Source organism: Callithrix jacchus, chromosome 4 (assembly GCF_049354715.1).
Source record: "Callithrix jacchus isolate 240 chromosome 4, calJac240_pri, whole genome shotgun sequence".
NCBI lineage: Eukaryota > Metazoa > Chordata > Mammalia > Primates > Cebidae > Callithrix > Callithrix jacchus.
Window position 1 is genome coordinate 51,644,370 of NC_133505.1, and position 12,718 is coordinate 51,657,087.

General features: G+C 54.6%; 2 protein-coding genes across 7 annotated transcripts in view; both read left to right on the forward strand.

The window, feature by feature from the left end:
- The first annotated feature begins 657 nt into the window (after window positions 1-657).
- SRF (serum response factor) lies at window positions 658-10,220 on the forward strand. Of its 3 annotated transcripts, XM_078369210.1 has the most exons (8): window positions 658-1,562; window positions 3,254-3,520; window positions 5,083-5,344; window positions 5,502-5,540; window positions 5,921-6,040; window positions 7,028-7,219; window positions 7,542-7,618; window positions 7,830-10,220. In XM_078369210.1, the coding sequence occupies exons 1-8, from the start codon at window positions 1,047-1,049 to the stop codon at window positions 7,923-7,925; spliced, it is 1,569 nt and encodes a 522-aa protein (XP_078225336.1). In that variant the 5' UTR covers window positions 658-1,046; the 3' UTR covers window positions 7,926-10,220. The 3 variants fall into 3 exon arrangements, with proteins under 3 accessions (XP_078225336.1, XP_002746612.2, XP_054109990.2); XM_002746566.6 differs by lacking the exon at window positions 5,502-5,540; XM_054254015.2 differs by lacking the exons at window positions 658-1,562; window positions 5,502-5,540 and adding an exon at window positions 1,767-1,978.
- Window positions 10,221-10,887: 667 nt separating this feature from the next.
- Window positions 10,888-12,718, forward strand: part of CUL9 (cullin 9) — a 48,972-nt gene continuing 47,141 nt past the window's right edge. For all 4 annotated transcript variants that reach the window (XM_078369201.1, XM_035295691.3, XM_035295692.3 and 1 more), the window contains exon 1: window positions 10,888-10,956. The gene's annotated coding sequence lies outside the window, so the exon portion shown is untranslated. The remainder of the gene's footprint in view (window positions 10,957-12,718) is intronic.

The following is a 12,718-nucleotide window of genomic DNA, read 5'->3' on the forward strand; positions in this document are numbered from 1 at the left end:
GACCCCACCGTGCAGAGGATGATGAATGAGGATTCGCGAGCCAGCTTGGTGGGAAAGTGTCGTCGCCTACAAAAGCGAGGGAAAAGGAAGGGAAGTCGGGGGGGAGGGGAAAAGTTAGAGCGGAGGGGCCGGGGCGCGACAAGTCTGGACACCGGGGACCCAAGCCCCCTCCGCTCCGCCAATAACTGTGCCTTCCTCAGGAGGGTGTGAGGAAGTGCTCCAATCGATCCCTACACTCCTCCCTTGGAATCTGAGCTGCATTTTAAATTTTACTGCAAACCCCACAATCCACCCAGGGGTTTCCCCAGTGTTTGCCTCCAGCGTCCCGATGCCCATTTCCTAGTGCTGCTCCCTCTCCTCCGCAAGACTGCGCTCCAGTCCTCTCCCAGGCTGCTTCTCCGCCGGTGCCTCCCAAACCATGCTACCATTCTCGGGTTCAGGGAGGCGGAGTCGTGCCTGCTCTCCGGTTCCTTTAAGAGGCGTCGGCTCCTCCCTTCTTGGAGTCGCGGTCTGACGCGGGATGACAGCAACGAGTTCGGTATGTCTATGCAAATAAGCGAACCCGTGGGCCAATGGGGAGCGGAGGTGCCGGAACCGCGGACCAATGGGGCGGGGGCGCTGGGGCTCACCATATAAGGAGCGGCCTCGCCATAAAAGGAAACATTGTATCTCTTTATATGGGGGGAAGGGTCGGGGGATCCCTCCGCCGCCAGCGCGTGGTCCCGGCCCCCTCCACCCGCTGTCTCGGCCGCGGCCAGCAGCCCCTGCCCCCCGGGGGACGCTGACGGCCGCCGGGCGCGCCGCCCTAGCAGACGGACAGGGGGCGCTGCGCGCGGCCTGGGGCAGCCCGGGCCACAGGGGCAGGAAAGTGAGGGCCCAGGTCGGCCCGGGCGTGCAGGGGCCCCGGGTTCGCAGCAGCTGCCGCGGCAGCGATAGCGGCACCAGCAGCAGCGGGAGTGCCGGGTTGAGCCGGGAAGCCGATGGCGGCGGCGGCGGCGTCTCCGATTCCTCGCTGACTGCCCGTCCGCCCTCCTGCATCGAGCGCCATGTTACCGAGCCAAGCTGGGGCCGCGGCGACTCTGGGCCGGGGCTCGGCCCTGGGGGGCAGCCTGAATCGGACCCCGACGGGGCGGCCGGGCGGCGGCGGCGGCGGGACTCGCGGTGCTAACGGGGGCCGAGTCCCCGGGAACGGCGCGGGGCTCGGGCCCGGCCGCCTGGAGCGGGAGGCTGCGGCAGCGGCGGCAACCACCCCGGCGCCCACCGCGGGGGCCCTCTACAGCGGCAGCGAGGGCGATTCGGAGTCGGGCGAGGAGGAGGAGCTGGGCGCTGAGCGGCGCGGCCTGAAGCGGAGCCTGAGCGAGATGGAGATCGGCATGGTGGTCGGTGGGCCCGAGGCGTCGGCGGCGGCCACCGGAGGCTACGGGCCGGTGAGCGGCGCGGTGAGCGGGGCCAAGCCGGGTAAGAAGACCCGGGGCCGCGTGAAGATCAAGATGGAGTTCATCGACAACAAGCTGCGGCGCTACACGACCTTCAGCAAGAGGAAGACGGGCATCATGAAGAAGGTACCAAGCCGGCGGGCTGGCGGGCCCGGGAGGCCGGGAGGGGTGGGGATGCACAGGGGGAGCCCGGGAGGAAGGCTGAGCCGAGGCGGAGGTGAGAGGCGGCGAGTCCTCTGGAGGTATGTGGGAGGGGATGGCTCCTGCCCGGGGAGGGCCGAAGGGGAGGGGCCGCCTGGGAAATGTGGGGAGAGGGGAGATCCCGCGAACACCCGGAACCGTGGGGAAAGGCGCCGAGGTGGGAGTGACCGGCGCGCGAGGGGAAGAGGGCTCTTGCTGAGTGAAGGGGTGAGGAGTGGTCATGAGAGGCTTCGAGGCTGCCAGGCTGCCAAGGAGGTGGATAAAGAGAAGCGGGATCAGTAGGTCCTGTGCACTCTGGTGTTCGGAGGAGGGCGCCGGAAAAGCAGGGAGCGGACGAGAAGGTATGGAGGTGAGGAGGCTGGAGCTGCATGACAACAATGAGCGAGCATGTGTGGGAGGAAGCGGGCACCACAAGAGTAGTGCTTGTTCGAAGGACAGGCAGGGTTAGGAACCAGGTAAGGGAGCCGGGCAGGAGAACTGGTGCTGCCCTGAGCAGCAGGGACCTAGTCCCGCGCCGGTCGTGAGTCTTTCATGGCATCCACTGGGAACCGCATGCTCCTGGCAGGACCAGCTGCAGAATTTCCTGCAGTTAGGACAAGTGGGGTTTCCAGCCCTATGGAGAATCTATGCATGGATGGGGTTTGGGGGAAGTCAGGGAGGCTTGCAGAGGTACCTAGGAATTTCTCATCTGCCAGCCAGTGAAAGTGGTGAGGAAAGGAGTAATTTTGGGGTGTAGAAGGTAAGGGAAGGGATGAAAGCAGAGGAATTGGGAAACAAGGAGCTGGATCCTTGGGAACACTGGCTGGTGTTTATTTCTGTCCCATGTAGAAACCAGAGCTGCTTCCAAGGTGGTTCGTAGAACTTCGTTGGGAGGGTATGGCATCCATGGGGCCATCCTTTAAGGTCCTCTTCCTGGGCTCATGGCAGGATGTTCAGTACTAATCTAGGTCTCATCTCCCATCACTCAGGACACTGTTGTATCAGTGTCCCTTATCACTTGATCATCAGTGGAGAGGGTTGTGGGGGGAGGTAATTAATGAAGGAAAACTCTCTTCTCTCCTTTCATAACCTTCTTCCCAAGACAAAGAAAAAAGGGCAGTAAAGTATTACAGGACAAAAGGAGAAATTAGGCTGTCAACAAGTTGGAGCCTGTACAGTTTCTGGAAAGAAACATGGAACAGTTGGAGCTTGAGTGGTCCCTTATCACTGTCTTGTGCAAATTCCACTGTGGTAGGTAGGGATCCATCCTGGTCCCTGTGACAGTGAGGAGGGGTGAGGCTCTGGGACATTCCAGACTCTAAGCTGTGTTGGAGAGCAGCTAGCTGGGTCCTTCGTTCGTATCCCCTGAGGTTGTATGTTCCACCACCGGCCAGCTATTACTGTTTGCTTGGGGTATCTACGGGTCAGTGGGGCTACTCCTCAAAGGAGGAGCATGGGTAGTTTTGCTGCTTCCAGAGATCCTGATAGGACACTCTGCCCCCAGAGTCACTAGAGATGAAGGTCATTATGGGAATGGGGGAACGGGGATCACTGTATAATTCTTCTTTTTCCAACTTCCCAAGGAAGGTAGAGATTAAAAATTTGCTGACCTGCCTGTCTCCCTCCTCACCCCTCAGGCCTATGAGCTGTCCACGCTGACAGGGACACAGGTGCTGTTGCTGGTGGCCAGTGAGACAGGCCATGTGTATACCTTTGCCACCCGCAAACTGCAACCCATGATCACCAGTGAAACCGGCAAGGCACTGATTCAGACCTGCCTCAACTCGCCAGACTCTCCACCCCGCTCAGACCCCACAACAGACCAGAGAATGAGTGCCACTGGCTTTGAAGAGACAGATCTCACCTACCAGGTGTCGGAATCTGACAGCAGTGGGGAGACCAAGGTGTGTTTGGGTTGCCTGTGTGAGAGGAGGGAAGGGAAGAGGGTTCCTCTCCCTCTCTGGCCCAGGACAGGTGGATAGGTGCCTACGGATGTAGAGTGGAGCCGGATTAGCGACCCTCGTCCTAAGGGACAGGTGTCCATCCTCGCTTTCCTGACAGAGCCCGGCCCCCTAGATAAGCGGGCGGCCTCCGTGCCCATATAAGGCCCGCTCGGGCTCCACGCCGGCCTCCCGCCCGCAGCCCGCCTGCCTGGCAGGGCCATTGCATTCCTCCCGCCAGCTGTCTCCCCACTAGGGGCGGGGGTGTAGTTTAGCCCAGCCCTCCAGGCTGGGTCGCCTGGGAGTAGAAAGCGAGCACTCTGCTCCCGGGGTCCTGGGAACTCAGCACTCTCGGCAGGCAGGCTGATTGACTAGGTCGGAGACTACCTTACAAGCCTGCCGCCTGCCTCTTTAGGATGTTGGGGGCCTGGGCAGTTAGGGAGCGCTTTCGCCTGCTGCTAGGGATGCCGGGGCTGTTACGCCTCCCCCTTCCTTTTCCCGGTAAGGAGAGGGGGTGGGGCTTCCTCCCTTGCTGTCTGGGGAGCTCCACCTTCCGGGTAGCGCTTAACTAACTGGCCAATGGTAGGAAGCGGCACTGTTTGCCTTAGCAACGCCTCTGCCAATCAAGAGTCCTGGGCCCAGCTGCTTAGCAAAGGACTCGTGCCGAACCACCCCCAGCCTTTGAGCCTCTGGTTGACTCAGTTCGGGTCTGGGCTTGGTGGTTTGGTTCTCAGTTTCCTCCTTCCCCTTCTAAGAACGAAGGCCCCCTGAGGGGAGAGTCAGTGCTGTAGGCTTCTCCCTCTCTTAGTAGCATATCATCTGTAATAATTTTTAAACTTTTGTAACAGTAGGTCTCATTCCCAGGAAATTTGTTAGATGCGTACATTCTTTTGGTAGTTTACATCTTGGATGTGCATCATTGCCAGACCCTCAAGATCGCTCTCAAACTCTAAGTTCCCTGAGAAACTTAGAGTTCCTATCGGAAGCCTGACAAATCAGAGCTGTAAAAACTCTTAAAGAAAACATAGCAGCCCAGCCCCCTCATGCTTATAGAGGAAAACCAAGGTTCAGAAAAGGGGAGTGGTTATTTCAGGGTCACATAAATGGTCATTGCCAGAGCTAGGAACAGGCCTTGATGTCCTGACTCCCCAGCCAGTGAGATTACCACAGTCCATTGGAGCAGAGAACTCGGGATTATAATGATGGCAATAATCATCATCATTATCATAAGAACAGCAAATGTTTATTTTGGGCTTTTTATGTGCCAGGTACTGTTTTCCAAGTGATTTACGTATGCTAACCTATTTAATCCTTACAGCAACCTAGGTATTATTCTCCCTTTATGGATAGGAAACTGTAACTCGGTAGATCAATAGCTTACCCAAGAGTCAGGCAGCAAGTAAATGGTGGTGTGGGGATTTGAACCCAAGCTCACTGGTTTCAGTCTGGGTTCTCAGTCCACACAAAGCTTCTGCAAAGGCAGGATCTGGTAGAGGCTCATTGCTTCATCTTTATTCTTGGTGTAGGACACACTGAAGCCGGCGTTCACGGTCACCAACCTGCCGGGTACCACCTCTACCATCCAAACAGCACCTAGCACCTCTACCACCATGCAAGTCAGCAGTGGCCCCTCCTTTCCCATCACCAACTACCTGGCACCAGTGTCTGCTAGTGTCAGCCCCAGTGCTGTCGGCAGTGCCAACGGGACTGTGCTGAAGAGTACAGGCAGCGGCCCTGTCTCCTCTGGGGGCCTTATGCAGCTGCCTACCAGCTTCACCCTTATGCCTGGTGAGTCATGAGGGGCAGGGAGAGATTCGTCCTTGGGGCAAATCAAGCATGCTAAGAGTGTGTTTAGGGCTGGCACCAAGAGAACCTCTTTCCCTGCTCAGAAGGAAGGTGACTAGGGGCCAGAGCCTGAGAGAAGCCTCTTATATCCCGTTGGCAGGCATACCTCTGCCCACTGAGACCCCTGCTGTCCTTGTCAGTAAGTTTCAACCATATACTCTGGCCCTGTCTAGGTACCCCAGCCCCATGCCCCCACTGCCACAGGGCAGTAGACATTCCACCACTTCCTGCCTTGACTGGAAGGCAGATCATGTCCTTGATGGGTTACTGCCAGCTCTTGGGTTAACTGAAAAAAAGAGAGGCAAGGCCCAGGGCAGGAGGAGGAGGGATGAGCAAGAGCAGAGAATGGAAGCCTCCAGAGGGAGATTTGGGCATGAAGGGCCTCTTTGACTCCCAGGAAAGATAGTGATGGGAGTTGGGAACCAGTGTGCCAGACCCTGGGACTGGGGTGTCCATGGGTACTTGGTGGAGGTGGCAATTGGGCAGGACAGAGCACAAATAAGACTCTATGTCTTACAGGTGGGGCAGTGGCCCAGCAGGTCCCAGTGCAGGCCATTCAAGTGCACCAGGCTCCACAGCAAGCGTCTCCCTCCCGTGACAGCAGCACAGACCTCACGCAGACCTCCTCCAGCGGGACAGGTATAGCTCATAGCCCTGTCACCCTCCCTGCCTGCCTCCCCCATGACGCCTAGTAGTAGGTGCCAGCAGTAACCCTTTTGTAGCTAAAGTCAAGGGATTTCTTAAAGTGGAGATTGAGGCTTTTGGCTTAATAATTATGGGAAAGTCAGGTGAGGATGACTGGGTTTTGAATCCTGCCCTGCAGTGGGCCCATGGATTCCAGGAGAAATTTAGGAGCTACCTTCTCATTCAGATGAGGAGCCAGAGGCCTAGAAATAAGTTACTTGCTCAATGACACATTTGCTTAATTATCGGGAAGGACTTAGCAATTTTCTCTTTGTGCTAGGGTCTTATAGGTTTTGAATAGCTACAATTACCCTCATATATCTCTAGACATTTCAGAAATGATGAGATACTCTTAAAATAAGGTTAATTTTAAGTTCTTGTTATTTATAACCTTATAACTCGAAGTGTGGCCTATGGACTGGGAACACCAGCATTACCTGGGAGCTTGTTGGAAATACAGAATCTTGAGTCTCACCCTAAACCTACTGAATCAGAATCTGTGTTTTATCAAGATTCCCATGTAATGCACATTAGCATTTGAGATGTGCTGGTTTGACAGATGAATTTGTTAGCTGTGCATTAAGAAGGAGGGAGAATGAGAACAAATAAAAATGAGATGTTAGAGCTCCCTAAAAGGGGAGTATCTGAGTTTCCTGAGAGTAGGTTAGTCATAATCTTTGTTTTTCCCAAGATTTGGGACTTAGAGCATTCAGCAGATAGACAGTTGAATAGTACAATGTGATAGGATACAATTAAAGATTGATGTTGTTGTGTTCAAGAAAAAATAGACTTTTTTAAGTTGATGATGGAGCAGAGGAATAGTTGTTTCTAGCTTCTGGCCTTGGAAATGGCAAGAGGGCTCTGGAGGCCTGGAATTCCTAGGGGTGGAATGGGAGGTATCAGTAGGGACCAGTATTGAGCTGACATGTTTGTGTTTACCAGTGACGCTGCCCGCCACCATCATGACGTCATCTGTGCCCACAACTGTGGGTGGCCACATGATGTACCCTAGCCCGCATGCGGTGATGTATGCTCCCACCTCGGGCCTGGCTGATGGCAGCCTCACCGTGCTGAATGCCTTCTCCCAGGCACCATCCACCATGCAGGTGTCCCACAGCCAGGTCCAGGAACCAGGTGAGTAGAGGAGCAGGGCTCAGGAAAGGAGGATCATTTCCTTCCTTATACACACACGCATACTCACACATACACACATGCACTGATGCCTACAAATATTTCTACCCAAATACAACACAGACTTAGATGCTCACACATACATTTGGACACCCATGCACACTTGGATGCTCACACCCACATGCACCCTCAGACACACTGGCACCCTCTCCCTTTGGCACTTCCATCTGACACTCCCCCCATCACTTGTGCATTTGTTACCACTCCTCCAATATCAGGAAGTTTCAACAAACAGTTGAGTATCTCCTGTGGTTTTCCAATGTAGGTGGTGTCCCCCAGGTGTTCCTGACAGCGTCATCTGGGACAGTGCAGATCCCTGTTTCAGCAGTTCAGCTCCACCAGGTAGGTGGGGATACCTGTCACCCCATCCCAGATAGCCAATTCTTTGTCTAGACTTTGGGGGACCCTGTTACCAGTTTATCAAAGCTGAAATCCCTAGCCCAGAAGCCCATCTGCTTTTCTGCGCAGGCCTTGGTTGGCAGGCAGGGGAGCTGGGGGAGCCTGAGCTGTCTGGCCGGTCCCTGCCTCTCCTCATACACCCCCTTCCCTCCAGATGGCTGTGATAGGGCAGCAGGCCGGGAGCAGCAGCAACCTCACCGAGCTACAGGTGGTGAACCTGGACACCGCCCACAGCACCAAGAGTGAATGATCCGCCCGCCGCCCTGGACAGATGGCCAAGGGATGGCACCACTTATTTATTGTTGCCTTTTCACGTTTTCTTTACACACATGTTGACGGGCCGCGGGAGGAAGGCGGGGAGGAGGAGCGGGCAGGCAGCCACAGGACTGAGCCCTCTCACTCCAGCCAAAGAAATGGGCCTGTCTGCCTCCACCCGTCCTCCCTCAGCCTCCCCTTCTTCCCGCCCCACCTCCCGTTTGTGTTGCTGGAGGGGCCGTCCTCCTTCCTGGGACCCCCCTTGCCAGCTTGGCTCGATGTTTGCCATGAGTATTAGCTTACCCAATGGGACCGTGCCCCACCTCCCCACACACAGGCCTTCTGTGGGGCTGGGCACTGTGTCCTCCCCTGAGGAAGCAGTTGGGGCCTTCTTGCCAGCCTCCTCGCTGACCCCAGGTGAGCCCTGTGTCTGCCACAGGCTGGGTCAAAAGAGCCCTGCCCCTGCCTCTCGGGGGGCCAGCTGGGGAGACAGGGGCTTCTTCCCTCACACCGCTGCCCTCTGCCCCTTCAGCTCCTGAGTAGCTGGGCCTGTGCACTGGGCAGGTTCCTGGGGCCGCCTGCCCTGCCTTGCCACTCCCCTTGGACTTCCAGGGGCTCCTGGGTTGGAGGGAACCACCAGCGTTCCCTTCTTCCCCTCGTCTTCCCCCCTCTCCTCCCAGCTGCTTTACTTAAAGTTGATTTTGAACTTTTTATTTGAGGAGACGAAGTGAAAACAAATCTATAAATATATATTTTTAAAATATTTAACTTTTTTTTATGGCGTTTTTCTCGTCCCCCTCCCTGCCCAAACTCCCCTTCCCTGGGGAGCCTTTGGGCTCCCCAGAACTGGCTGGGCCCCTGGGGACAGAGCCACCCCACAAGCTTGGGGTCTGCCAGTGTGTAGGGGAGATTCTGGGTTTGCCCAGTCCTGGGTTGTTTCCAGGAGAAAGCGGGGGGAGGGGCCCTCAGGCCATGCCCCAACGGGGTGGGGAGGGTGACCTACAGCTCTGGGCCTCTTTTTGCCCTTTAGGGCTGTTGCTAGGGAGAGGGAAGAGGGAGACCAAATGTCGGGGTGGGGTGGGAGGGTGTCAGGCAGAGGCAACTGACTTCATTTGTGCCACACGCATGGGCATTGCAGCCTTGTGCTTCCCCAGGCCTGTAGCTGCCTGGGGCCCAAGTTGCAGTGAGCAGGGTGGGGTCTGGGAGGGGGTGAGAGGCAGGAATGGGGGTCAGAAGAAGTGGGAGCAGCTCTTGGGCTGAATGCAGCCAAAGGGGAGCCAGAAATGGGCAGCTCTCCCAGGGAGTGAGCAGCTACTGTAACTTTTTTAAATTAAGACAAAAAGCCTTGAAGAAAATGACTTTATTTTTCTAAGTGTAACCTCAGTATTTATGTAATTTGTACAGGGGCTATGCCCCACCTCCCTCTTCCCCCTTTGGGGTAGATCTTGAGGGTGGGCAGCATAGGGGGGAGGGTCTTTTCCCTGTGTCAGAGCCTACCTTCGCCACCTATATCCAGAAAGGGAGCTTTTTCAGAAACAGGGCAGCAGTGGGGTGAAATTTTCTTAACCCCTACGACTGCCTTCAGTAGGAACAAGCTGGCTTCTGTGATTAGGTGAAGGGGTGGGGGAAGATTTTACGCACAGCCTAGTTATCAAGGGGATGATTTGCCTACATGTTTGAGAACCCCCTAACCTCTAACCCTCATTGCTGTCTTGCCCCAATTTGGGGTGCCAAGATGGAAGTCACCTTTCTGGGCTTTCTCCTGGAGATAGCTGGGGCTTATGGGTGGCTTTCAAGGCTGGGGCATGGCAAATCAGGGGCCAGAGAGCAGGGGAGCTTGGGACTCAGGTCTGTAACTGCCCAGCCCCTTTGCTCTGCTCTTGTTTCACTCCACCACCACTCACTCACTCCCTACTCCCCCACCCATGGGAGGAGACCTTTGATGAATTTTTCCTCTCCTTCCCACAAAAGACAGACCCAGCGAGTGAATCAGGCAAAGTGCTTATAATGGGTGTTGTGTGAGTGTGGCCTTGGGAGAACATGCGTGTGTCAGGGATGAGTTGAGGTGGCATTTTTATGTGCAGCGATCCTTGGTGTTTCCCTTCCTCGGTGGCTCTGGGGTATGTGTGTGTGTGTGTGTGTGTGAATGTGAGTGTGTATGTCAGTGGTTTCTACTTCCCCTGGGATGCTGACCCAGGAATAGTGGACATGGTCACAGTCCTATGTACAGAGCTTTCTTTTGTATTAAAAAAATACTCTTTCAATAAATGTATCATTTTTGTGCACAGACTGTGGGGTCTTTGGCTCTATTTTTCTACTTAGGGAGGGAGGGGGGTATGACTGCAAGGCAAACTCCTAAAATTGCTGCTCTGAGTAGCAATCCGGGCTGCTTGGTGAGAACGGTAATGCTAACGTGTGCTTTGGGCTGTTGAATTCTATACGATTTAATTTAAGGAACATTTTGCGGGGTCGAGGATCTTCTTCCCATGCGTGGCTTTGTTAGGTGTTAAGGCCAACGCATAGGAGTAATTTTAACTAATAGGAAAAGTGACACAACTAATCCAAAGCCTTGCTCAAGGGTGTGGGAAACTCATGGGCACGTGACCTACTGAAAAGTCATAGGACAGCCTTAAGGTGGGAGTGTGGGATACTGTGTTTCCTCTGAATGATCTCTGTGTTGGGAAAGGGAGGATTAGGAGGGCAACCCAGTGAAGCGAAGCGGGGGTTCACAGTTGACTGGATGGAAAGACCTTCCTGCTGCAGAGAGAGGAGCAACGTGATCTCGATCCGGGGCTCCGCCGGTAGCGCGCCCCCACGCCCCTCTCCCCGTGCAGTCGCCTGCGGTAGCACGCATGCTCGACTCACGAGCTGTTCCGCCACGCTCGGCGTGGGCCGCGGTGGGACCCGTAGGTACCCGGCCGTGCGTGCACTCGCCGTGTGACCCGGAAGGGAGCTCTGAGGAGGCGGGGCCAGGACGGCGGGACCAGCTGCTGGGTCCCGGCGAGGGCTGAGCCGGGCGGTGGGAGGTGAGAGGAGAGTTCTGCGCGGACCCGGACCCTCCCCTTCTTCTGTCCCCTCCCCTTCTTCTGTCCCCTCCCCGGTTCTTTAGCCACTGTCAGTAGGGCTGACGAAGGGAACCAGATCTAGCTCTCTGAGATTTACTGTTTTTTTTTCGGCTTCCTTGGACCGCTCCCCCAACTCTCCTCACCCCGCTCCCCAAACCCGGTCCCTCTGCAATGCTGGCCTCCTCCACCTCCCCACGGCTCAGCAAGCTTGGGCTTGACCTTGCCATCTGCTGGTCCTATCCCTGCGTCCAGACCTCACCCCACACCTTAGTTTATTGTTGCTCTTCTAGGCCTACGTTACACCCCCACCTCTTCCTATCCGATTCTTTTACTTCCCTCTGCTGGTAATCAGTTGCCCGCTGGCAGGTCGCTGGTTACCATCCAGGCCTGCCCCACATCCTAATTGGGCCCCTGTCTCCATTGAGGTCCACATCCTTCTTTCTCCTTCCTCTTCTACTCTCATCTTCCGTCCCTGTACACCAACATGACCCCTGCCCTGACCACCATGTCTTCATCTGGGTTTACCTTTTCATTCTTATTCCATTTTCTGTTGCCCCTGTATTGCTTCATATCACGCGTATCTTTCCTGATCATTCCACTCCCATTTACAATCAGTTTTAATAACTTTGCATTTATTTGATGGCTCTCCTACCTCCTCCATCTAAGAAGTATGTGCTACATGCTGTTCCAAGTGCTTTATATACATGATCTTATTAAATTCATGAAATTTAATAAGCTATGAATATTACCATCTTGCAGAAGAGAAAACAAGCTCAGAGGTTAAGTAACTTGTTCCAAACTATGCAGACAGTGAGACAAAGAGCCAGAATTCAGAGTCACATTTATCTGACTCTGAAATCTCTGAATATTGCTTCTCTCCTGACCTCATTCCCTACCCCTAACCTCATGATTACCACCTCTATCTTATCTACCTGACTTACTTAGATCCTTACCATACAGCATAAGTGCAGGGTGGGACCTGGTTGTCTTTCCCATAATTTTGTCTGGTCCCTAGGCCCCTCCCCCTTTCACAAGACTCAAATACACTTTTCCTATCCAGTCATTTGCCCCAACATTCCAGCTTTTTGTCATCTCCATTCTCTACATCTGCCGTGGCCCACTCTTTACATCCACCTTGTAGCTTTACTCTGTTGTTTATACTCCCTGTCCCGCCCCTCTGCTATCCTGCTATCCTACTTTTCCTCACGTGTTTTGACTCCATGCCTCATGTGCTGCTGCCCTTCCTGTCCTCCCATGTTATCCTTCTAAGTCCTAACCTGTAACTCTCAGCCATGCTGCTATCCTGCCTAAACTGTCTTGCTTAATTAACTGTCACTGTGTTTATTGTTACTTTGCCTATTATTCTTTTCATTCTCTTTTTGTAAACTCTACTTTTTTAAAAATTTTTTTTATTTTTTTGAGACAGAATCTCACTCTGTCACCCAGGCTGGAGTGCAGTGGTGTGGTCTTGGCTCACTGCAATCTCTGCCTCCCCAGTTGAAGCGATTCTCCTGCCTCAGCCTCCTGAGTAGCTGGGACTACAGGAGTGTGCCACTACACTGGGCTAATTTTTGTATTTTCAGTAGAGACAGGGTTTCGTTATGTTGGCCAGGCTGGTCTGGAACTCCTGACCTCATGATCTATTTGCCTTGGCTTCCCAAAGTGCTAGGATTACAGATGTGAGCCACCATGCCCAGCCAACTCTTCCATTTCTTAAACCCCT